The sequence below is a fragment of the Gymnodraco acuticeps genome, unplaced genomic scaffold (genome assembly GCF_902827175.1).
Source record: "Gymnodraco acuticeps unplaced genomic scaffold, fGymAcu1.1, whole genome shotgun sequence".
NCBI classification, from domain to species: domain Eukaryota; kingdom Metazoa; phylum Chordata; class Actinopteri; order Perciformes; family Bathydraconidae; genus Gymnodraco; species Gymnodraco acuticeps.
The window spans coordinates 260376-285348 of record NW_022989985.1 but is presented as its reverse complement, the minus strand read 5'-3'; the positions used below and the strand labels follow the sequence as shown (position 1 = coordinate 285348).

Sequence of the window (24973 nt, the reverse complement as noted above, 5' to 3'; positions counted from 1 at the left end):
GTCCTTTTCTTTTGGGTGGGGGGCGGGGTCCTTCATAACATTGATTGCATTTGTACTTAATGTTTTAAAGAGCCTCCATTGAAAACACACCCTATTCAATTGATTTTGAGTAAAAAAACATTCAGCACAAGCACCTTTGTTTCCGTTTCAATACAAATAAAAACAAATATATATATTTAAAGGGCCGGTGTGTATGATTTATTGGGAGTGGGGATTTATTGGCAGGAATTGAATATATAATTTTCATAACTATGTATTCAGTAGTGCTGGGGGGAAACGATTATTTTGAAAACGATTAATCGGGCGATTATTTGATCGATTAGTCGACTAATCGAACGATTATTTTTCTGTTGTTCAATTCATAAAAAACGTAATGTAAAAAAAAAATTTTTCACGATACTGTGTCTCAGGGGATCTTAATATTTAAGAACCTATTAATGTGTTATACCAGATTAACGGAAATAATCTCAGCTAACTGACGATACAAACCATGTTTACCAAAACAAAACACAAGTCTCATAAGAAGCATCTAAATGACCCCTGAGCGAAAAATGCTAACGGACATTGGCACAGATCTCAAGATAAAAGTACCCTTATTACTTATCGTAGCTGCACATACAAGATATCCGATTAAAGCTGAGACTCCACAGATTATGTAGGTACATAGTATCATCACTGAGTGATCCGGACTCGCGACAGGGGAAGCAAATACAGTCATCACAACACGTACCTTCACAGAGCTTCTAGGGAGATCGTCTCACCGCCGTAGCTGTCAATCTGATAAAAATACGTGTTCAATGGCATTCAAATGAGAAAAAACGCGGCTGAATCGGTTAATCCATAGGTTTTTAACGTCTATGTATAAAAAAATTATTGAATTTATAATCCATAATTCCATTTTAAATCGGAGAGCAAATGCTAGCTGCTAATGGTTGCCACCACAGCTAGCTGCTGCTTCCGATCAAGCAGCAGTCTCAGTGAGATATAAATATATAAATATCTTTGCGTTTTGGACTAACTTTAAAATATTCCCATGCTTTTGAAGACCTGGGGCGAGATGTTTTCGTTTGAGGGCTTCGTGCGCAATCCTGTGAGGAGGAGTTGGTAGCCGTTTCAGTCTCCATTGTGTTAGAAGTGCGATTGCGAACTGCTTGTTGCTTTGGGTGACCCACGTGTGTGTGGCGTCATACAGTCTATGGTGGCGACGCGTCGACGCGGAAATATGTCGTCGACGATATTTTGAAGTCAACGCGTCGACGACGTCGACGCGTCGCTACAGCACTAGTATTCAGTCGTGTAGAACTATCTGGAACTAATAATCGTTGTGTTAGAATGAGGTGGTGGGCCCTCTCACATGCAAAGGGCCACTGGCTCCGAGCTCTGTCTTGACAGTAAATCTCATATTCAGGATCCTGATATTGGTGAAATCGACATTTATTATCTTTTTCTTCATCAGAATCACAGCCCAGCTCAGTTTGTTTGAAGTCACCGGCCTGGCCAGTAACCGGCCCGCACCGACCCTCCTGTCATCCAGGAAGGCCGCCACAGGAGACGGGACCCCGCTGCTCTGCATCCTGTTTGAGACCAACCCGCTGGATGAGAGCGCCAACCAGCGGCTTCATGTGGAATCACAACCCTTGGAAATCATCTATGACGCTGTGAGTGGTGTCTGTCGGCATACATGTACCAGCATTACATAATAAAAGAACATGAAAAGTTGTAAATATTATATATTTCTGGTGGGTTTTGTCTCTGTAGATAACGGTGAACAGCATGTCAGCGTTCTTCTTGCCCCCCGATGACCTGCAGCTGGATGAGCTCACCAACGCAACCCTCATGAAACTGGAGCAGTTTAGAGACCGCACATCCACCGGTCAGTGGCACACACATGTACAGACCTCAGGAACTGATCCCAAGCCTGGTCTCAACTCTGATGGGCAGATATGTCCATTCCTCTGCCCCTCTATTAACTGGGTCATTTTCCTTTTCCCATATGCTTATCCATACCCTGCGGGCCTCGCCCTCTAAGTCAGTTGAATTGTGGTGTTCCTGTTTACTTCCTTGTTTCCTGAGATTGTTTGCTGAGATTTTAAGCTTGTTTTGATATTACAAATGCACAAAGCAAAGCTACCCTTCCTTTGAACAGTACAACTGTTAGAAATGTTGAAATGGGAATAAGTAATTAGGTTAAAGGGGACCTATCATGCAAAATGCACTTTTGTACGTCTTTATACATGAATATGTGTCCCCGGTGTGTCAGGGAACTCACCAAGTGTCAGAAAACACAACCCTCTCTCTTTTCCTCCATACCCAAATCTCTAAAAACGGGGCTGCAACGGAGCTGATTATTATTTGAATTGTTCTGACATCAGAAAAGGGGTGCTCCGCCTATATGGGCAACTCTCCACCTATCAGGGGAATGAGAGACCGCTCGAAAGAGCTGGAGACGCTGTAGTACATATGCCAGGCCTGTAAGTGGCGCTGTAGTCTGCCACAAAAGCAGAATCAGCCCTTGCAAAAACAGGGCTGGAAAAGAGCAAATAGAGCGAAATGAGGCATGGCTTAAATGCATGATCTGTTTGGTATTTTGAAAAAAAAACTTCACAGACATGTTTTATATAGGTATGGCCCTACAATATATGTTTCAAATATAGCATGATAGGTCCACTTTAAATATATGCAGAAAACATACTCTAGCATATTTTACACATTAGGCTGAGAATGAATGTTATCAAGATTTTTTTTATAACAAATCATTCTTGTTATGTCATGAAAGTCTTTTTGATCACCGAGCTGATCCCTTGTTTTGTCTTTTCTTGCTACAATTAAGTTAACGACTTCTTGCTTTTGTTTTTAGGTCTGATGTATGTGATCGAAACACAGAAAGTTTTGGACCTGAAGGTGAACCTGATGGCCTCCTATGTCATCATTCCACAGACCGGCTTTTACAACGGCACTCAAAACATCCTGCTTTTGGATCTTGGACATTTTCAGGTCAGAGAGTGTAAAATGTAACAGTGGGCTAAATGTGCAACCAACACACAACTGTATAAAAGAGCCTTCTGAGTTGTTTTTTTCCAAATATTTAATTTGAGGACTTTAGAGTACTAAAAGTTTAAACATTTCAATTGTGTTGTCTTTTCAGATGTCCAGTCAAAGCAAGAAGAATCTGCCTCAGCTGTCAGTGGGCACCAGCAACATTGAAGACATTATGTCCAGAGCATACGACAGCTTTGACATACAGCTTAGCAGCCTGCAGTTCCTTTATAGCAAACCAGGTACCTTTCATGGATACTTTAGTCTTAGTGTATGATTGTGTGTAGTAGGTGATTAACTCTTGGAGCCTTGTTGGTTGTTGTAGCCTAGAAAACAGAGGGATGATTTTAGGACATTTAGTATTGAGGGATCATATATGAATGGAGGAAATAAAAGGAGAATAGGAAAAGTATGAATGCTCTGTTTTCAATTTTTCTGTGAAATAGAAGGAAATGCTAATCATGTTCTGTGTTTGTATAGATTGGGACTGGAAAATGGCTCGTAAGCAGAAACAGTCACCGCTGCACATTCTGGAGCCGGTGGATCTGACGGTGGTTTTCAGCAGGGCGATGGTCGTCACAGACTCCCGCATGGCAAAGTCAGTTTGAAGTTTTTCCATAACATCCTATTATTTCGTTTTCTGTGATGTAGGGCTAAAGATTCTGAGCACACTAAATCTTTTGTTCCGATGTTTGCATCTGTGTTCTAGGTTTAAGATGTCGGGCGAGCTCCACCTGCTGTCTCTTCGTATATCTGATGTTAAACTTCGAAATGTTCTGGAGCTAGTTGACAGTATCCCGCTGCCTGAGAGCATACCTGCGGCAAACGGCTCTGCTTCATCCTCCAAGGTAAGAACAGTCCAATTATCCCTAAATGGTTCTGTTCACATTTTGTGTTGATTAGATGAATTACCTAACAATAAGTAATGGTTTTGGGCAGAAAACATGATGTTTTGAGCTCAATTGTACACATGTTAAGTGTCAATGATAGCTATTTCGTTATAGTGAGACCATCTTCAGAGACAAAATGATTAAGAGGGATCTTTTGATCATTTATACAAATCCACCAGTGGAAGAAAATGATTAGATTTAGCATCAAATCTGAGACATAATGCAGCATGGTCGTGTCCATCATATACTTCGATCATAATGTTCTAAGCCCTTTCAAACTTGAACTTACCTATTTCCATGGGCTCCTAACAAAAACACAACACAGTGTTTATTACAGATTCATGGACAGAAAAGCTTGACACACAGTGCTGAGCTCCGTATCAAAGTATGTGTTTAGGTTTAGATAATGAACACCACCTCTATGGGGCAGGTACTGTCCTCTTTAATCTAATCTTGAAAGTTCACTGTCCCACACTCTTGAAGGATGTAATGGTTATGACCTAATAATAACAAGTTGTAGAAAATGAAGTATGTGTATGTCTCATGTTTTGGTGTTTTTTCCTCCTCAGCCGAAGCAGTCGTTCACCCCACAACTCACTCCCAGAAGACCTCTGAACTTAGCCGACCAGCGCTCCTCTCTCATGTTCGAGTCATGTGAAACCATCAGCATCACCTCGTTGGGTAAGACGCATTCTTGAGCCATTTCCTCCACGCTGTGCGACACGTGTAATCGTCGCACTACATTCTTTTGAGTGTGTGTATTTCAGTATAGCAGATATGTCATTGTGTGGGTTTTTGGATTTGTCGCCCCTCAGGTTCAGAGGAAGATTTGTTTTACGATGCTCCCAGCTCTCCCGTCGGTGATCGACCATTCTTCCCAGATAATCCGATGCCGCTGCACTACGCAAAGTTTAACAGAAGTAAAAGTTCAGAAGCTCAGAAGAACATGACTGACCTCATCTTGAACTTTGAAATCAGTCAGGTATAGAGAGGTCTTGTTAAACAAAGTTACAAAAAAACATTGTCTTTCATGCTGTTTAAATTCTCTAATTGTCTTTCCATTATTCTAATAGTTATTTTTTCTTTGTCGCTCTGCATGTTCTCCTCCTCTGTCTCCTCTTTGTTCTTCTAGTTTTCTGTTCAGTTGTGTCGTCTTTCTGGAGATCAGGAGGTCGCGGTGCTTCACTTGGACATAGAGGGTCTGGGCACTGAACTGAAACTACGCACCTTTGACATGACCTCTAACACCTACCTACGGGAAATCTGCCTCAAGTGCCCTGAATACATGGGTCAGTAGATGCTTTCAGGACTGAGTGTCTCCTTAAACAGTTCAGGAGACATTATTTATAACTCAATTTGGGGGTTATGAGTCTTAGCTGCACTTTGTATTTGTCATGTGTTAATTGTTTCCTCTTTGTTTAGATTCTGAAGAGCAGCAGGTTCAGCTGATCACCACTCTGGACAACTCAGAGGTTGACCTGCTCACCCTGGAGTATATTAAAGTAAGTTGTTATACCATTGTTGAAATTGATTATTTTGAGATATATTTATCTACAGTTTACAAATTGTCAGTTAGGATGCATGTCTTCCAAATGGTTGTAAATGGCTTTCTCATTATGGATTGTGTCCTCTTTTTTTTTAGGCTGATAGAAATGGCCCTGAGTTCAAGTCTCAGCACAACAATACAGAGCAGCTCATCAAGGTGAAGGAAATGTTAAATACATTATTTCCACTGTATTGGAGTACATTATTTTCTTGCACCAAGTTTCACCATCAGTATTTTATGCTTGAAAAAGTTGCTAAATACATAATTTAAAACCAAAATATGTTTAGACTGTTGCCAACAAAAGCAATATTTGATGCAAAAAAGAAAAGATGCCATTGTTTTTTCTCCATTAAAATGTGGACGTTGCATTCCCATACAGGTGACCTTCTCATCCCTGGATGTTCATCTACATACAGAGGCTCTACTCAACACCATGAACTTCCTCACCAACCTCCTTCCTCCATCCACCAAGAAAGAGGCAGTGCAGGAGGAGCTCCCCATCATTCCTGAGGAAGAAGAGGCAGAGAAGGAGGGAGAGAAGAAGGAGGAAACTACTGTAGCCAAGAAAAAAAGTACCTAATAAATCCTTTCAGAATTTAATTCAATGTTACTTTCCACAGCCGTCATTCTTCTGTGGTTGTCTTCTTCAGTATTCAAAGACTCACCTTTTCTTTCTCACTTCCTCTTGAAGGTACAAAGCCTTCAAAGTTTGCAGATGTGGTGAACTTGCATATCAGAGCTGATCTCCGCTGTCTGAAGGTTTTCATTCGGGGACAGAAAGCCAGGATTTCTGAGATTAGTATTGAAGGTATGAAATGGCTGTGAAGCTCTCTTGCTTGACCCTGAAGATATTAAATTCAGCCCTTCTCCAATACACTTTTGTGGATATTGATTATTTTATAGTTGCCTTTTTAGTTATTATCTCTGAATTGGCATTTCATGGAAGTATACCATTAACTGAGGAATGAACACTTTCTTACTGACTCACTTTCTCAACCACCCAGGTCTGGTTTCTGAGGTTCTGATGAGGAAGAAGGGGATGGAGGTTCTGGCCAACCTGAAAAACATTGTGATCCTAGACTGTGACAAAGATGCTCTTTACAAGAAGGTACAATCAGCAAGTGGCCCTAAAGGACTCTATGCTCATCTATCGTGACCTATGTCTCTTTGTCCAATACAAATCTGATTCTATGTCTATATGGTCTATATTTATACTAGTCTTTATTTTCTAAATGTTGACCACTATGCATGAGAGGCTCTGTAAAGAAATAGTAGGTGATTCTGATTTGTAATGGAGAAAGAGCTCAAACGCGATTGAATCTCCTCATAAGGAATTGCAGGTTTGTCTCGTGCTCTCATAGAAGGGCAATAATAGATAATAGTCTGTGCTTATGACTGTGTTTTTTCAGGAGAATCCAATAAGGCTATCTCTGTCGTGCATTCACTTACACACATACTTTTACACTCTCAATAAATCACCATGTGTATTTTAAACAAATTCAGAATAACCAATGTTTTGTTTTGTTGCAACATAAGAACATGTCAAAGAAGTTGAACGTCATTATGTAGCCTGTATTTAATTAAATATTTTAATTCACTATATGTATCTATCGGATAAAAGTGTCTAACAAGTGACATAATATTGTTGGTCCCACCTGAAAGCAAAAGAGAGACTTCAGATTTTAGGTCCAAGGTCAGGTGGCGAAACATTAGTGTGTTATTAAGTTTTTTGCCTTTAATCTGTGTGCTCTATTAAACTTTTGACCTAATATCTGTCCCTATAAATTCTCTCCTTATATATAATTTAGATGTGTTTGTTTATAGCTCTTTAATTCTTCTTTCCTTTAATTAATTTCTCAGGCTGTGTCTATAGCAGATAAGGAAGTGTTTGCCTTCCGCATGGTAAACTATACGGACGCAACAGAAGGAGACGCCTATCTGGACATGTCTAATGTTGACACTGCTGTCACGCTGACTGTGGGATGCATTCAGGTCATCTTCCTCAACAAGTTTGTCTCCTCCATACTGGTAAGTATTGCATATCTCTGTCACAATCCTACACTTGTAACAGTTGGTCTTTTCTAATCTGTGCGGGAAAAGGCTGATACAGCCCTGCATGCAAATTTATATATACTTCGAAAGCATGTGGGTCTCTACAGTTATTGTATAAGGTAATGATAACATTTGAACTGTACATTTTGAAAGTGCCATGAATTTAAATTCAATATGGTGCCATAAAGCTACATATACAATATAACACTTATTAACTCATTTAAAACTGTGGATGGATAGATATTGTCATTTGTAATACTTTTTTTCCTCCCAGGGATTTATCAATAACTTCCAGGAGGCTAAAGAGGCGCTGACTGAGGTGACAGTCCAGGCTGCAGAGAAAGCAGCGTCTGGTGTGAAGGAGCTGGCCGAGCGCAGCACTCGTATCAATCTGAACGTCCACTTCAACGCACCCGTCATCTTCCTGCCTCAGTCCTCCTCTTCCTCCAATGTCATTGTAGCTGACCTTGGTCTGCTGTCCGTCAAGAACCACTTTGCCAAGCAGCCCTCTAAGAGTGATGCCACGATCCCGCCTGTTGTGGATATAATGACCGTGAGGCTGACTGACCTCAAGATGTACAGGTCAGAGAACGGCCATCTTTAAGAAATATGATTCTATGTTAACTTATCGAAATAAGCTGTTTAGCAAAGCAGTAGATGATGTCACTGAATGCAATAATCACATATATTTTCCATAACTTTTCTCCTTTTGTTTGTGTTGTTGCCGTCTTCTGTCTTCAGGACCACATATAAAGATGAAAGTTTTCAGGGAGAGACCCAGCTGTTAATGCCAGTCAGCTTGGACTTGGAAGTGCAAAGAAATCTTTCATCCAACTGGTACCACAGCATACCGGACATAGAGATCACCGCTCATCTGAAACCCATGAGTGTAAGTACTTGGGAGGGAAATTACTGATTTATAGCAAATGTAGTTTTCCTTTCGACTACATTTGGGTTGGGCGATATGTCCAAAATTTTCTTTCCAAATATGTAGTAATTTTATATGTTAATAAAGATATATCAGAATAAATTGTCTAAATGAAATAACCTCATGGTAAGGCCTATTGTGTACCTTTTGTGAAAGTACTGAGTATTTCCTCATCTTTTATAAGCAATTTTCTGAAAATCTATGGTCAGTTTTAGCTTGTTATCAATTCAGACTATGTTATTGTGGATTGCAATATCGTGAAATATATGATTTTTTGCTTGTTTATATTATTTCATTGTTTTGGTTTGAAGTTTGATGAATGACTAATGACTATAATGACTATAATTGTGTTAGTGATAATCCCTTTAAGTTTGTCCAGTTAGAAAAATGGTGAAGATCGAAATATGAATCAATTCTCTGTATGTCCCCTCCAGCTGATCCTCAGCCAGGATGACATGACGGTGGTCCTGAAGACTCTGAGTGAGAACCTGACAGAGAAGTCTGATGCTGTTCCACCTCCAGCTCTTCCTTCTCCCTCCACTGATCGATCCTCCGACACCGTATCCAACAAAGAGTCCATGGGCTCTGGAACCACCGGACCAGCCAGCAGTAAGCAGTCTTAGTTCAGCATCACAATGTATTTAGTCATTTAAAACATTTGAACATTGGATACAAATGCTCTATGGGCAGATAATTACATACGTCAGTCCTCTAAATTAAACATTTAGCTCAGAGTTTAAAGGGTTAAGGTGAGCCTTACACAAAACAATCCTAGAAAAGTTAATGACATTTAAAATGTTTTTTATACTTTTTAAAGGGGACATATAATGAAAATCTCACAGCTTCAGTGCTTGTGTACATACATTTTGAAAAAGAAATGTGGGCAGCCTGGGTAAAAAAACAAACATATTTCTCTTCCTTTCCTCTGTCAGATACAAGCTCTTTATAATAAAAATAATCTCCACTTACATAATGACACCTTCCTTTGAAAAGGTTCACCTTATTTTTCTTGCAGGCCAATCAGACTGGACTTCTCTGAGGCTTAAAGAGACGGGTGCTAAAACAGAATTAGAGTGTTTATTCAGACAGAAAGCATGAGAGAAATAATGTGTTGGTTGTTTTTACATTAGAGAATCCAAACATATTATAGTAGAAACCCAAACAAATATATAAAACTAAAACTGAAAATATAATGTGCCCTTGAAAAAAATATCTAAAAACGAATCAACCTCTTTTTAAGAATGTTTGTTATTTGTGCTGTGTCATTTCTATAGGCAACACAGTGGTGACGGCTGCTGTTGTGGAGCCCAGAAAAAATAGCAAGCTGAAGAGCACACTGAAACTAGACTTCAAGTTCGACTCAATGACACTTGTCTTGTATAGCCCTAATGGGGATACGGTAATGCATACACATACACACACTTGCATGCACACACACATGTATACACACCAAGTGATGTATGAAATGAGGCTTGTTTGACCTAATTTTACAAAACCTGCATAGCAAACTTGTTCTAACCAAATGTTTATGTTCACTATCTAGTTACTACGCTAGATTCAACATGATGAGCAGCTGAAGTGGCAGAGTTTACTCTGGGCACCATCTCCACCTCCGTCCACATGTTCTCCGACAGCTCCATGAAGGCCTCAGTACGACTGTCTGCCTGCCTTCTAGATGACAAGAGAACCAGAATCAAAATGGTCACCCCGAGGTACTGGGAAAACACACACACAAAAAACACACCGCGCTCACACACATACAGTATATCAGTATAGATAACAAATGTTTTACATTGAGACAGAGCCTTTACCATCGCAGCCCCCTTCCTCTGGAATTCAGAGACTGCACTGACCTGCCCACCTTCAAAACACTGACAACAACTCACCATTTCCGACTGACCTTTCATGAGTGATTCATGTTGTGTCCTTCTGCTAAATGGAGAAGAAAATGCAATTGTATTGCTCAATTTCATTTGACTTTTTATCTTATTTCCTTTACCTCTGTAAAGTGTCTTTAGGCACCAGATAAAGCGCTTGAAAAATAAAATGTATTATTATTATGGTATATTTCATCATGCCTGTGAAATATTTAGTTAACATTTCACAATAATTGTAATAATTGTAATAAAGTATTACACAATATTATAATAATAATAATGAAGACAATATAATATAATATGCTCGTTTGATTGATGAGATTTTATAGTTGTCGGCCCCGGGATGGTTTGTGTGATCTTATGAAGAAAACTTGTATACTGAATATAGAAAAACATGATAAGACGTCTGAGCCTGTAACACATGAATACCATGCCAAAGATATAATTTAGGTCAAATTAAATGTAACTTTGTTTATTCCTCTCGTACTTTGTTTTCTCTAGGATGATTGCAATGCGTCCTGGTGCAGAACAGAACATGATGGTGGAGGTGAACTATCGTCAGGGCCGTGAAGGCACCACTCTGGACACGCTGGTGCAGGACGTGTACCTGTGTGCCAGCATGGAGTTCCTTCACATCGTGGCAGACATCTTTCTCAATGCCACCCAGCAAGGGTTTGCTCAGGCGCCACAACCCAAGACCAGTACTGGACCGGGAGAGAGAAAGAATATAAACTCCTCTACAACATCTAAAGAGTCCAGTGAGTTTACCATATCAGTTTTAATTAAGTTTAAGTTGTTTTTTATTCAGCATCATTACGCTATCTGCAATGTATCAGATGCAGCAAAGTGGTGAGCATGTGGATGAAATAATAACCTTTTTTAAATAAGAATTCAAATCATCTGACATACTTTTACCCAACTTGAACTGATGTGTACTCCATGATACTCTCTGCCGCTGTCAGCTGTCGCTCCAGCTGTGGTTTCAAAGACAGAGATAAATGTTATGGTGCGCAACCCGGAGATTGTGTTTGTGGCTGACCTGACGCGCGCCGACGCTCCGGCTCTGGTGATGACCACGCAGTGCGAACTAGTGATGAAGAGTAGTGCAGAGGGATCACAGATGACTGCTGTTATCAAGGAACTCAAGGTTTGTATGAACATGTTTATGTAAGCCGCAAAATGCAGGTTAAGTCTTAAGTGCTCTCGTATGCAATATAAATGTTATGGTTGTTACTGTAGGTGGTGGCGTGTCCATTCTTGAGAGAGAAGAGGAAAAACAACGTAACGACAGTGCTGCAGCCGTGTCAGGTTTTCTTCCAGAGTTCTCAATCCCTAACCTCCCCTCAGGCTATGGAGGTCTCCATCAATGCTCTAACATTAAAGGTAATTCTTTTATTAGTTAGGCTACCCCTTTCAGAATTATATTTGTGAAAGGTCTGTTGTTTTAAATTATACTTTTTAAAGAGGTTTTTTCAGTACGTTTCCGTCTAGACGTTGTCGATAATAAATTACTTATTAGGAAATGAATTGCTTTTTCTTACATATTAACTGACAGAAGTAAAAGTGAATAGATCCCTACCTTAACAGGAGATCAATTTGTTTCCCTTTTTAACGACCTTGTATGCATTCATTTTATCAGAAAACGCAGAAAGTCAACCAGTATGTCTGGCTACAACATCATAACATCATTCAAGTTTCCCTTTCAAGTTATAGTAACCATCCTCCAGACAGTAATTGTTTAAGGAGTAGCATAGAGTTTTAAAAAATTGGCATATTTTCTTATAATTGATGCAGGTTCGGCACAATACGTTTGGCATCAGCCAACAGAGATGTCAATTGGTGGCATCAAGTCAAAGAAAAGATGAGAAAAAGAAAGTTGACATTTTGTATGATTAGAAACGTAGCTTTGAACTATGTACTTGGTATAAAACATTATGTGTCTGCTATCTGAATCTCTGCCCAGGTATCTCCGATCATCATCAACACAGTGATGACCATCCAGTCTGCGCTGACTCCCACAGCGGAGACCCCCGAGGAGCTGACCAGTCCGGTCCCTGTGGACCTGTGGGAGAAACGGGGCTGGAAGGAGCTTAAACTGTGGTTCCTAGAAGAAGAGGGGGATGAAGACACAAAGTCACTGGCCCCACTGATACCAACTGGAGAGTCATTACAGGTGTGTGGCTGCATTGACGTAAATGATAATACCTTATAGTTGTATGCTATGATATTTGTTTTGCAGTTTTTATTTATTACCAATTGTTTATTTCTACTCTTTTCATTTCTACTTATGTGCAATGCCTTGTTTTTTATGCTGCTGCAACGCAAACATTTCCCAATTTGGGATCAATAGAGTACATCGTTTCTAATCTGTGATCACAGTCATACCAAAAACTCTTGATCAGTGGTTTTTGAATCTGTACACTGAATAAGAGTTTGATGCATTATAACAGGTCATGTCATTTCATGGCTATCCCTGCAGGTGACCATCAAATCGATCTGTCTGACTCTGGAGGCTGGAGTGGGACACCGCACGATCCCCATGCTCCTGATCAAGTCCTCCTTCCATGGAGACGTCACAAACTGGTCCACACTTATTAACTTACAACAGCATGCTCAACCTGGAGGTAAACCACACGGACACTATATTCTTTAACCTTATCCCAAGACCTTATCATAATTCTAAAAGATAACTGTAAAATATGCTGTTTGTTTTCTGTCCTTGGTTAATAGGTTCACTATTACAATGAGGTGCTGGAGTATGGGAAACCGCTGCTGGAGCCCTTAGAAGATGAGAAGGATGGTTTTAGATCATGGACTCTTGAACTGAAGGTACTGATATACTGTACACAAACATACCCAATATGTGAATATTCAAACATGCGCACAGTGTTTAACATGTTTATCTTCCTATAACCAGATGAAGAAGAAGCCAGTGAACTACATAGGTTCAGATGAGGTGGATTTTTATGTCCCAGACTATAAGACAGTCATTGTCATCAAGCAGTAAAGACCAGCTCAACATCACCCTCTCCAATGTGGGCTGGCCATGTATGAGTAACTTGGGCATGGTAAGGAGAAGGGATGTTAACATTTTAACAGGAAGTCAAAGGATAGGCGGTCCTCTATAATGTGTTCTCAGTCTCTCTCTCTCTCTCTTCTCTCATCCTCTCCTCTCTCTCTCTCTTCTCTTCCTCTCTCTCTCTTCTTTCCTCTCCTCTCTCTCTTCCCCCCCCAGGCATTTGCAGAGGCTGCCAAACAGACAGCTGACTCCTTCCAGAAGGATGAGGCTCCCTTCATAGTGAAGAACCGCCTCGCCTGCCAGTGTCCGTACCGCCACAGTGAGATGTTTTGTCCCATCGGCCAGCAGGGCCACCAACCGACACAGTTGAGCTGGAGGATGGGCAAACACTCGGGTTGGACTATTTCACCACAACAGACACAGACCAGTTCTCAGCCATGATTTCCTTTGAGTGGAAAAGAGTACTACATACAGCCCAGTAAGTTAACCCGTTTATGGAATCATATACCGCGTAACAAAATATTTTAAAGTCAATCATTATTTGTTGTGATGTCACCAGTTAAACATTATTGCCAACAGTCTTTAGTTCTACATACTGATATACAACTGCACATCAGCAGGAGAGGACTCTTTAAAGTAGAGACACTACATACTGATATACATAGAATTCACTTCAAGACACTGGTACTTGCTTACCATGCTGCGAATGGATCTGGCCCTTCGTACATCCAGGACATGGTTAAAACCGTACACCCCAGCGCGTGCACTATGCTCTGCATCAGCCAAACGACTCGCTGCGCCCTCGCTGCGAGGGGGACCCCAAGTTCCCATCGGCAAAACACGTGGGTTTGCTGTCCTGGCTCCAAGATGGTGGAATGAGCTCCCCATTGACATCAGGACAGCAGATAGCTTGCACATCTTCCGGCGCAAACTGAAAACTCATCTCTTTCAACTCCATTTCGAGCGTTAGAACTATTAACGAAGCACTTTTATACTAATAAAGGCTGTCTTATCTAAGCACGTTGAGTAGACACTTGAAATGTTTGGCTCTATGAAACCTGATGTACTTATATGATTCTGTTTTCTTCAAGGGTTGTGGTCTTCCTGGTCGAATGTACTTATTGTAAGTCGCTTTGGATAAAAGCGTCAGCTAAATGCAATGTAATGTAATGTAATATACACCTGAACATCAGCAGGAGAGGACTCTTTAAAGTAGAGACACTACATACTGATATACACCTGAACATCAGCAGGAGAGAACTCTTTAAAGTAGAGACACTACATACTGATATACACCTGAACATCAGCAGGAGAGAACTCTTTAAAGTAGAGACACTACAAACTACATACTGATATACACCTGAACATCAGCAGGAGAGGACTCTTTAAAGTAGAGACACTACATACTGATATACACCTGAACATACAGCAGGAGAGAACTCTTTAAAGTAGAGCACTACAAACTACATTACTGATATACACCTGAACATCAGCAGGAGAGGACTCTTTAAAGTAGAGACCACCACATACTGATATCACCTGAACATCAGCAGGAGAGAACTCTTTAAAGTAGAGACACTACAAACTACATACTGATATACACCTGAACATCAGCAGGAGAGGACTCTTTAAAATAGAGACACTACATACTGATATACACCTGAACATCAGCAGGAGAGGACTCTTTAAAGTAGAGACACACTACATACTGATATACACCTGAACATCAGCAGGAGAGGACTCTTTAAAGTAGAGCACTACAACTACATACTGATATACACCTGAACATCAGCAGGAGAGGACTCTTTAAGTAGAGACCTACACACATACTGATATACACCTGAACATCAGCAGGAGAGGACTCTTTAAATAGAGACACTACATACTGATATACACCTGAACATCAGCAGGAGAGGACTCTTTAAAGTAGAGACACTACATACTGATATACACCTGAACATCAGCAGGAGAGGACTCTTTAAAGTAGAGACACTACATACTGATATACACCTGAACATCAGCAGGAGAGGACTCTTTAAAGTAGAGACACTACAAATTACATACTGATATACACCTGAACATCAGCAGGAGAGGACTCTTTAAAGTAGGAGACACTACATACTGATATACACCTGAACATCAGCAGGAGAAGACTCTTTAAAATAGAGACACTACATACTGATATACACCTGAACATCAGCAGGAGAGGAACTCTTATAAGTAGAGACACTACAAATTACATACTGATATACACCTGAACATCAGCGGAGTGGACTCTTTAAAGTAGAGACACTACAAACTACATACTGATATACACCTGAACATCAGCAGGGGAGTACTCTTTAAAGTATACACAGACTAAACAGTATTTCTCAGATTGGGGTCAGGGTCCAGTGTCACTTATAGTAATTATAGATTATATTTTATATTTTATATTTATTCAATCTACTCTTACAATCTTTGACTTTTTTAAAGACCTGTCAAAAATATTTGTAAAACATTTCTCTTTCTTTTTTCTTTTTTCGCATTTTCTATAACCAAGACTGAGAGGTGTAAAAAGTATGCCTAATTCATTTATAAACCAAGAAGAGGACTTGAGTGACCTTTCAGTATATTCTTTATCTTGTAAGGGGTCTTTTCATTTTTAAATGATGACCTACTTAATTTCTGTTTTTATATTTGAAAATCATAATATTAAAAAATGTCAAAATAATACTTTAAAAGGTAAGCACTGATGAACTGCTCTTATTTCCTCTGCCCTCTCCAGCTCCGATGGGTCACACCTCAGCCAGCGTGATCCCCCTGATCAAAGTGGGCCGGGGGATGTACAGTGTGATGCACACAGACTCAGGAGTCACTCGTTTCCTGGTCTGTCAGATTTACACTGTGGAGGGCAGCAAGTACGTCAAGATCCGCTCTCCATTCCAGGTACTACACTGATGAACGTATACATATTCCCCTCAATTTTATACTCATTATGTTTATCTCATCTGTAATAACTTCCCTGTTAACTTCATCATTGAAAATAACTGATTATAAGCAGCAGTCTCAGCCGAGGTTGAACTTTATGTATTAAAATAGCATAGGATTTAAATTGAAATACAAGAACATACATCTCCAAAGCCTAATTCTTTCTCTCCTCTTTACGCAGATCATCAATCATTTCTCAATCCCATTCAACATTTTTGAGGGATCAACATGTCTGGGTAAAGCTCTCCCTACTGAAGAGTTCTGTGTGCCTTTGGACTCATATAGGTGAGAGCAAACACTTCTCTTTCCCTCTGTCTCTCTTTATCCCACTCTCACTATCGTAGTACACACTCCCTCACCCACATCTGCTCTCTGCTGCCTCTCAGGTCTGAGCTGAGCCTTCGGCCAATAACAGAGGAGGACACTGATGATCAGGAGGAGCAGTACGAGTGCTCAGAGGGTTTAGCTACGAAGACTTCCACGCTCATCAGCCCGACACACGCCTGCAGCAGACCTGCCGTCGGCGTGGAGATCAGGGTGGTGTTCTGATGGTCAACATGGTGCCCATCGAGAGACGCTGTGACATTCAAACACACTGGAGGTGTTGGGGAGAACTTCGATGTTCCCTTTGTGCTTCATCTGTGGCCTTCCATCCTGCTGCGCAACCTGCTGCCTTACCCCATCTCTTACAAACTGAAGGTATGATGTCTCTGGTAGTGACCTCTCCAGTGGGCCATTGGAGATGGAAAAGGACTATATGGCTTGTATGTTTTAGCACAGTCCAACATTTTACAAACTATACAGATTTTATGTATTGGTATTAATGCAAGTATAGTATACAAATGTTGGATGTCCGATCCAAGGCCGGGTCATTTTATATTAAGTATCTGCTGATATCGAGCCCTGACTTCTATTTTCCTCATCATATAGCTGAACGCTGCACACATCAATTATTGTCCAATATACTCTGTACAGTATATGCTTGACAACTGAGTAACTGCATTCCATTTCAAACTTAGCAATACATTAAGCATCAATGAATGCACCAACAAGGAAGTCCTTATAAACAGGGGTGCACATAACTTTTTTGCCCTGGTTCTCAAAGGAGCACCTGGAGATGTTGCTTGGTGCGCATCCTTAAAAATGAAATAAACAGGACCTTTTGAGGGGTACTTGACTTTATGAACGGGGGGGGGGAGGTGCGCTAGTGAGCACGCTCATGACTGGTCGCCGGAGCGCATAAAGCAGACCCTTCACGCCATAGCGAGGGGTAGAGCGAGGGATCGCAGATTCCGTCGTGCTCGCGGACGGATTAAAACAATTAAACCTAAATGGCTCGAGAATTATACTTTGGCGGTCGTTAATATACCTGGGCGGCCCGCCCAGTAAAGTCTATGTGTGGGAAACCCTGCTATCTTACCAGTTCTTATGCAACTCGCAAATATCTCTCTCTCTTTTTTTTTTTCTCTCTCTCTGTTGGTGCGCAAATGCGCCTTTTTTCCAATGATCCGTTGCTCCTTTTTTGGCGGGGGGTGCGCATACGCACCTGCGCACCAGTTATGTGCAGCCCTGCTTATAAACTGCTTGCAATTGCATTGATGCATGGCAGTTAGAAAACCCTAAAAGTCTGAAAACAGGCAATGCTTTCAAAAATGAATGGTAGTAATGTGTCAACACTTTGAAAGTAACATTTGCAAATGTAATGCAAAGGCTACACATGATTCAAATATATATATAGTTCATATTTATCTTCAGATTTGTCTACCTACCATCATGTCTTGTTTACAGACTCAAAACAGAATGAATGCTGAGCTTTTTGGCCAATGATCTTACTAAAGTCTGTTACCTCAGATTCACTGTTGAACTCAGTGTTGTTTTCTACCTGCTCAACAGGACAGTGGTGTCTCTGCCCCTGAGGCCACTCTGAACCAGGGCCACTCTGCCCAGCTTCACACTGCGGTCATCAACCAATCAAGTCTCGATCTGTGCCTACTGAACTACTTGGATCAGGACTGGTCTTCTGAGTACAGGTTGGACTTTGATGTCATTCATTGTTGAAGTTTTTTCCCATCGTTATTTTTTAAATGTGATTATTTTCATGGAAAGGCCATACTGTAGCTCCCAGAGTAGTATGATTTAAAGTCCACAACACAGGTTACCTTATCTATTAACATACAAAGTATAAAAGACAAGTCAATAACGTCTAGATTTCTGCAGCATAATTTCCCCTCGGGTTAGGCAGGCAAGGCAAGGCAAGTTTATTTATAAAGCACCTTTCAAACACAAGGCAGTTCAAAGTGCTTTTAAACACATTATCCTGTCATTTAGTCTCCACAGTGACCAGGAGGAGATTACCTTCATCGTGTTCCAGTCTCTACGAGAGTATGACGAAGAGGATGGTGAGGATACGGAGAGGAAGAGACCTGACTTGGACATAGCAGTGCATGTTGAATATAACCAGGGACAAACGGTGGTGGCTATCCACTCTCCATATTGGATGGTGAACAAGACAGGCAGGTTGCTGCAGTACAAGGCCGACGACATCCACCGGAAACACCCGCTGGACTACGACATGCCCCTGCTCTTCTCCTTCAAGCCTCGCTACTTCCTGAAAAACAATAAGGTAAAGGGGTTCATATATTAAACATTTTATAGCATTATAGTTTATGTGATATCTTGAGATCTTTTTGTAGGGAAAAACAATAACTACAATGATTTGTATTATGCATTGTAATGGTGAAAATGATAGTAATGAATGTAATATCTCAGAAACAAATATCAAAAGGCATACTTAACTATGCTCGCAGGGAAAAAGTCTGCTGCTTATTTTGAGCAGGTTGTCCATGTTTGAAAAAAACTGCATATACACTTTAATTTTAGTTGAGTGAGTATTGGTACATATTAATAATGTGGTCATTATGTTCATCCCTCAGGTCCGTCTCATGATATCAGACAGTGACCTCTCCGATGATTTCTCCCTGGATACAGTTGGTAGCTATGGAGATGTGAAATGCAAAGGCCGATACAAAGACTACTTGGTAAGATTTCCCACATACAGTAAGAGTCAGATATATTAGAATTTGAAATGACTTTGGTCTGTAACTCGTATTGGAAATGTACATGAGTGTGTCATCTGTGTATTTGTGTGACCTCTGTGTGACCTCAGGTTGGTGTGAAGATTGACGCAAGCAGTTTCAGTCTGACCCGCATCGTGACCTTCGTGCCATTTTACATGCTGGTCAACAGAACCAAGCACAGCGTGTTCATTTGTGAAGAACGGCAGGACAACTGGACCGAAGCTAAGCCCCTACAGGTCAAAGCCAAACCCATCATTGTTTGCGTCTGTGTTTCCCTGCACATGCTTTGTTATCGTGTGAATAATGCTACTTAAATGCTATTTACACAATGAAACACTTTAGCTTAACTGACTAATGTCCAGTACATTTAAACCCATGTTAATATCCTCAGGGATCATAAAACTGCTGTTACTTATTGCAATTTACTTTTCTTTTACATTTATTTACCCTCCCTTTATTTATATTTAGCCTATATGTGTTTTTATATTAGTTTGTTGTTACTGTACTATATGTTTGTAACTCGTATATTATTCTTTTGTTGTGCCTGTGGAAAACCAACCTCTTTCCTCTATCTACTGTACTCTCCTGTCTATAGATGAATGCCTCTCTTAAACACGTTTTAGTTTGATATCAAAGGTCTAGATTAGTAAACTACATCAATGATTACAGATTTAAAGGTTAGGTTTTTTTTAAACTGAATGATTACTGTGTATCAATTTCAGGTGAAGCCCACACTATACATGTTATTCAATATTTTTGTTTTATTCCGTATTTAGTCAGCCATTCCCTTTTGGCCTGAGAACGACACCAAGCGGCTGAAGATCAAAGTGGAAGGTTGTTTGTTGCCTCCTCGGACGATTGACTTCACACGACCAGAAAACTGCCTACTTCTGCATCTGGACAACTCTGTAAACACACACACACACACACACACACACACATAACTTATTTTCTTCTTAAAGAGCATTTTGAAAATACCTTGTAAGTTATTCTAGTATGTCAATTATGATTTTCTTTCCTGCAGGTGGGTGGGATCACTGTAAATGTGAACTTGTCCGAGCACTCGGCCACGATCCGCTTCTCTGAGTATCACGATGGCGCAGCCCCTTTCCTCATCATCAACAACACAAAGGACCAGACACTGCAGTTTTATCAGAGGTGAGACAATAGGAGAAAAGGCAGGGAAATAAACGTAACATTTTATACCGTGCAGTTTTGTTTCAGCAGTAAGTGTGGGATATATTTGCAAAAAGGTTGAGAAGTTAGATATTATAATCAGGATGGATGAAGCTTGTGACCACGGTTCATCATGGGATCGCTGGGCTCTTAAACTACCACAGAAATGCAAAATGTACAGTAGGTTAGGACTGTTTGGATGTAGAACATTTATTGTAAGACTTTTCCTACTGCTTTATCTTATAATATTTCAGTACTTTGTTGGTATAAGTGTTGTCTATAAATGTGCTTTCATAGTGCTCCAACTTGAATCATCTTGTGGATGCATCACACTCACCCTAAGTGTGAAGTGCACAATGAAGTGTAAACTGAAAATCTCTCAAAACCCAAAGTAGGATGTTTGCCGTGACAATGATTCAGCCTTTGTGTTTTCATATAACTCACTTTGTGATCAGCAGGTCAAAGTTTGAACAAAGTGGGATTTATTCATGTTCAACATCTACATTTCATTGTTATGTACTTTGCACATGTGTTTAATGATGCTCTTTTCTCTTGTTGCAGCAGTTTTAAACAGCTAAGTCTATGATAACTAACAGCGTGTTGCTGATAGCCATTTGTGTTTTTGTGTTGGGGGTCACGCAGCGCTCGGACAGATTCCCATTGGGTGGCTGACAAGCTACTCGACCTCTCCTTCTCAGAGGAGGAGGACAGGTAGAACAATATGGAAAAGGAAAAACTCTTCTGACACACTTTGAACTCAGAAAAATACACATGATTAAAAATAGGGGGAAAAGAACAGCCTCAGATAGCTAGTATAAGAGCTCTCTGAGCAAATGGGGAAGGAAGGAGGCTCTCACTATGTGGTAAAACTACATATGAAATGAAAACACAACTCCAAAGATCCATAAACAATTAATGGGGCAGGAAAGAGGGCACAAACAAAGACACACAGTTGATGCAGCCCCTCAATATGATTTGGTATAACATTACAAAAGTGCTAGTCATTTTAATTTGAGTTCAACAGTGGAGTGCAAAGTGTGTTCAGATCAAGAGTGCAGGTAAAGATATGTGGACGAAGAATACAGCTTTGGTTCTGGTTTGTCTGTGTAATCTGCTCCTCACCTTTACCAATGACAGATACATATCATCCAGGCCTTGTCCAACATGTTATCACCATCAGAAATAATGTTGCTGTCATCATTAGACTAGAATGTAATCTAAATATTTTTATAACACAACTATTTACACAGGGATTCAACTTTGTTCGAAAACTGGAATTCATTTTTTCACAATGTTTCCAACATTATTTATTTAAGAAGCAAGGCAAGGCAAGTTTATTTATATAGCCCCTTTCAGCACAAGGCAATTCAAAGTGCTTTACAAAAATGAAAGACATTAAGAGCATTACGAAATAGTGTATCAGAAACCTATTATAAAATGGCATTTAAAAACACTCAGCGTCGCTTAAATACACACCTTTCTATTGACGCTAGAAATGCACACTGATAGACCATTGGGCCAGAGTTAATGGAGCAGGTTAGACATCAAAACCCATTCTCATGTATTACTATGTTTCTTTGATCTAAGCGTTAAATCATCCCTACTCGTAGAAATACTAGTTTTGAATGCTGCCGTCTGGATGGGATTCCGCCGGTGGAATCACACCTCCTGCTTCTTCCAGTAGTTCTGTTGCTGACTCTTTGGCTTTTTCCATTGTCTAATGTCTGCTTTGTCTCGTCCGAATCGAGATCAGAGTGATCATGCATATATAAACTCTATCTCTCCAGCCGAGGTATTGGGGGCTCTTTCGGTGTTTGGCCGTCTTTCCAGTCATGCTGTCATGTTTCTGTCCGTTGATGGGAGTAGTTTGTGTATTCTGTCGGGGAGGTACTTTGTAATGTCGGTATATTCTTGGTGGCTGGGCTCTGTTATATTGTCCTCTGGTTTACTGTGGTCTGGTTTACATATCTTCATTTCTATCTTCTCAAATGAGTGGAATATTATTTCCTAATTGTAGTTGTTATCAGTAATGTTATTGACGTATACGGTATGTGTGTGTGTCTGGGTGTGTGCAGCTCTCAGAAGGAGGCAGAGCACGAGGGGCTGGAGGCTGGGAGAGCGGTGCATTACACCTGGACCGAACCCACCGGGTCCCGAGAGCTCTGCTGGAAGTGCGGTACTTACAGTGGGAAGCTGAAGAGTGAGGAGGTACTGTGCATGAGACATAAGACTGTTTGTGGTTGAGGAATAATACAGTATGTATACCTTTTATTTATAACAGACATCTTCATTTAGCCTTTATCTTATCATAAGTAAAGGTGTTTCTCACAGCCATCGCAGCGGTTAGCTGTTTTGTTTCAGCATTAAAGCAAAATGTGTTACCTTAGACATAGACCTTGTAGTGCTCACACTCATTACTTTTATAAGCTCAAGTATTTATATAGAAAATTTTAGAAAACAAACGAAAGGATCCTGTGATGTTGATTAAAGCATGTACTACTTCGAAATACAGTCCTAATATCTAGTTAAATAGCTCTATCCTTATTTTGGTTGTATAGTTTACTGAGGTGTATTGCCAATGTTGTAGGTTATCTTTGCCATTTTAATTAACATCTTAAGTATCCCTTTTTTAAATTCTACTCATATCGTAGTTCCACATAGTTGTCGGTGATACCAGCATAATACTGTCGGTGCATGCCATTGCTAAATTGACTAAATGTCAAAATGTGTATGTTGGGTGATAATACTGAGACGTGTAAAACAAAGAGTTGTTAGTTGATAATACATTTTATAAATACAATTTCCAATGTCATAATAAAACTGGGGCACAGTCTTTGTTGTGCTTAACAAAATGATGTTACTTTTAAACAAACGCGTGTTTGTCTGCTCTTCCATCTTTAGGACCTGCTGGTGGACATGAACAATGAGGGGAAAACTATTTGTGGTGTCCTTCTATGAAGGTAAAGTACAAATAGTTTTAAAACACAGATCCCTTAAATGGATTCTGCCAGAAAAGCTGCATTTCTGGACAGCTCATCTCTACAACTCTAGTTCATTTTGATTACACTGCCCTCTCCTGGTATTTCTGATTATCACAACACTTCAAAAGCAAACTTCAAAAGGCTAAAATAAATAGATAAGAATATTAAAAGTTATCATACCCAGCTTACAAGAAGTTGTTTGACAGTTTGTAAAGCTTTTTGATTAAATAGCTTAATCGTTAAGCATGTAATTGGTACATCAGTACAAAGTAACAAAGCATATTTCAATGCATTGTTTTAACGGTTTATTTTAAAGATAATAAGAGCATGTAGACACAGCTACCAACATTTCTGTCTTGGTTTGCTTTATCTTGTGTTGTGATAAGTGTTTATTGTTGATCCAAAGGTCTCCAGCGAGTTGTGCTCTTCACTGAGGAGCTACGCATCTACAAGCTGCTCTGTGAGAGCGAAAAGGCTCAGCTGGCCGAACAGGAGATCATCCTGTCGCTGCAGAACGTGGGCGTGTCTCTGGTCAACAACAGCAGCGGCCAGGAGATCTCCTTCATTGGGATCACAAGGTACAGCAACATACACATGCACATGTCTGAGTTTTGGCTTTTTAATGCCTGTGTGAAGTTGTATTTGAATGCCCTTTTGTGCTGTGTTTCCTTTCCATTTAGTTTTGATGGTTGTTTCAAAGCACTTTGAATCGCCTTGTGGCTTAAATGTGCTATTTAAAACCAACTTGCTTTGCATTTCCTAATGACCTTACACTCTGCTTTCTTCTTTGTTGCCTCAGCTCTGATGTGGTGTGGGAGTTAAAGCCTAAGAAGAAGAATCGGTGGAAGTCTATGAGCGCTAAAGAAGCTGAGATGCTGGAGAGCAGATTCAAAGAGTACATGGAGTCTGGCCCCGTAGACCACGCCATCGCTGACCTGGATAACAACTTCCAGGTTGGATACTAAATACTGTTTATTAAGCTTCTCTTATTTGAACCCGGGTCCAGGGAATGATAAAGTGACTAAAGTTGTCCATTTCATGTGACTTAGGTAGAGTATATATACTCATAACATGTCATTTAAAAAGTTGTAGCTGCAGGTGGTTGATTATTGAAAATAATGCTTTGTCGCTGGCATTCTTGTTCAATAATTTAACACAAATGTAAATCTCCTCCAGGTGTCCTTTACTCCCAATGGCCAGAATATGCAGATGTTCCAGCCGTGTGATGCTCCTCTCAGGAGGCACTTCCTGCCTGCAGTGAAGGTGGAGTACAGCGTCTCTCCACGACAAAGAGCCTACCGTGTCCAGATCCACCGCATTCAGGTACAGCCACATATAATCAAAATATACTCTTAATATCAAGTATATATGTATATGTCCTAATTACAGGCGGACAAGTCATCCAAATGCCTTCCTCAGCA

The 24973-nt window shown here is 40.3% G+C and overlaps 1 protein-coding gene across 1 annotated transcript in view; it reads left to right on the top strand.

The window, feature by feature from the left end:
• LOC117543967 (vacuolar protein sorting-associated protein 13A-like) overlaps positions 1 to 24973 on the top strand; it is a 40796-nt gene that overhangs the window by 6628 nt on the left and 9195 nt on the right. Inside the window, 49 exon segments of the mRNA XM_034212665.1 lie at positions 1457 to 1658; positions 1759 to 1873; positions 2858 to 2994; positions 3146 to 3278; positions 3517 to 3634; positions 3746 to 3884; positions 4496 to 4607; positions 4742 to 4908; positions 5059 to 5215; positions 5349 to 5428; positions 5569 to 5628; positions 5852 to 6044; positions 6164 to 6280; positions 6477 to 6580; positions 7333 to 7500; positions 7799 to 8106; positions 8266 to 8413; positions 8887 to 9061; positions 9727 to 9876; positions 10023 to 10164; positions 10831 to 11087; positions 11292 to 11476; positions 11569 to 11712; positions 12293 to 12502; positions 12809 to 12931; positions 12933 to 12953; positions 13060 to 13158; positions 13247 to 13321; positions 13323 to 13397; positions 13565 to 13705; positions 13708 to 13794; positions 13796 to 13826; positions 16116 to 16276; positions 16500 to 16603; positions 16705 to 16775; positions 16778 to 16890; positions 16892 to 17017; positions 18212 to 18348; positions 18647 to 18941; positions 19252 to 19356; positions 19485 to 19631; positions 20172 to 20303; positions 20420 to 20553; positions 22647 to 22779; positions 23473 to 23499; positions 23501 to 23531; positions 23959 to 24130; positions 24352 to 24505; positions 24729 to 24875. Coding sequence (XP_034068556.1) covers positions 1457 to 1658; positions 1759 to 1873; positions 2858 to 2994; positions 3146 to 3278; positions 3517 to 3634; positions 3746 to 3884; positions 4496 to 4607; positions 4742 to 4908; positions 5059 to 5215; positions 5349 to 5428; positions 5569 to 5628; positions 5852 to 6044; positions 6164 to 6280; positions 6477 to 6580; positions 7333 to 7500; positions 7799 to 8106; positions 8266 to 8413; positions 8887 to 9061; positions 9727 to 9876; positions 10023 to 10164; positions 10831 to 11087; positions 11292 to 11476; positions 11569 to 11712; positions 12293 to 12502; positions 12809 to 12931; positions 12933 to 12953; positions 13060 to 13158; positions 13247 to 13321; positions 13323 to 13397; positions 13565 to 13705; positions 13708 to 13794; positions 13796 to 13826; positions 16116 to 16276; positions 16500 to 16603; positions 16705 to 16775; positions 16778 to 16890; positions 16892 to 17017; positions 18212 to 18348; positions 18647 to 18941; positions 19252 to 19356; positions 19485 to 19631; positions 20172 to 20303; positions 20420 to 20553; positions 22647 to 22779; positions 23473 to 23499; positions 23501 to 23531; positions 23959 to 24130; positions 24352 to 24505; positions 24729 to 24875 — 6562 coding nt within the window.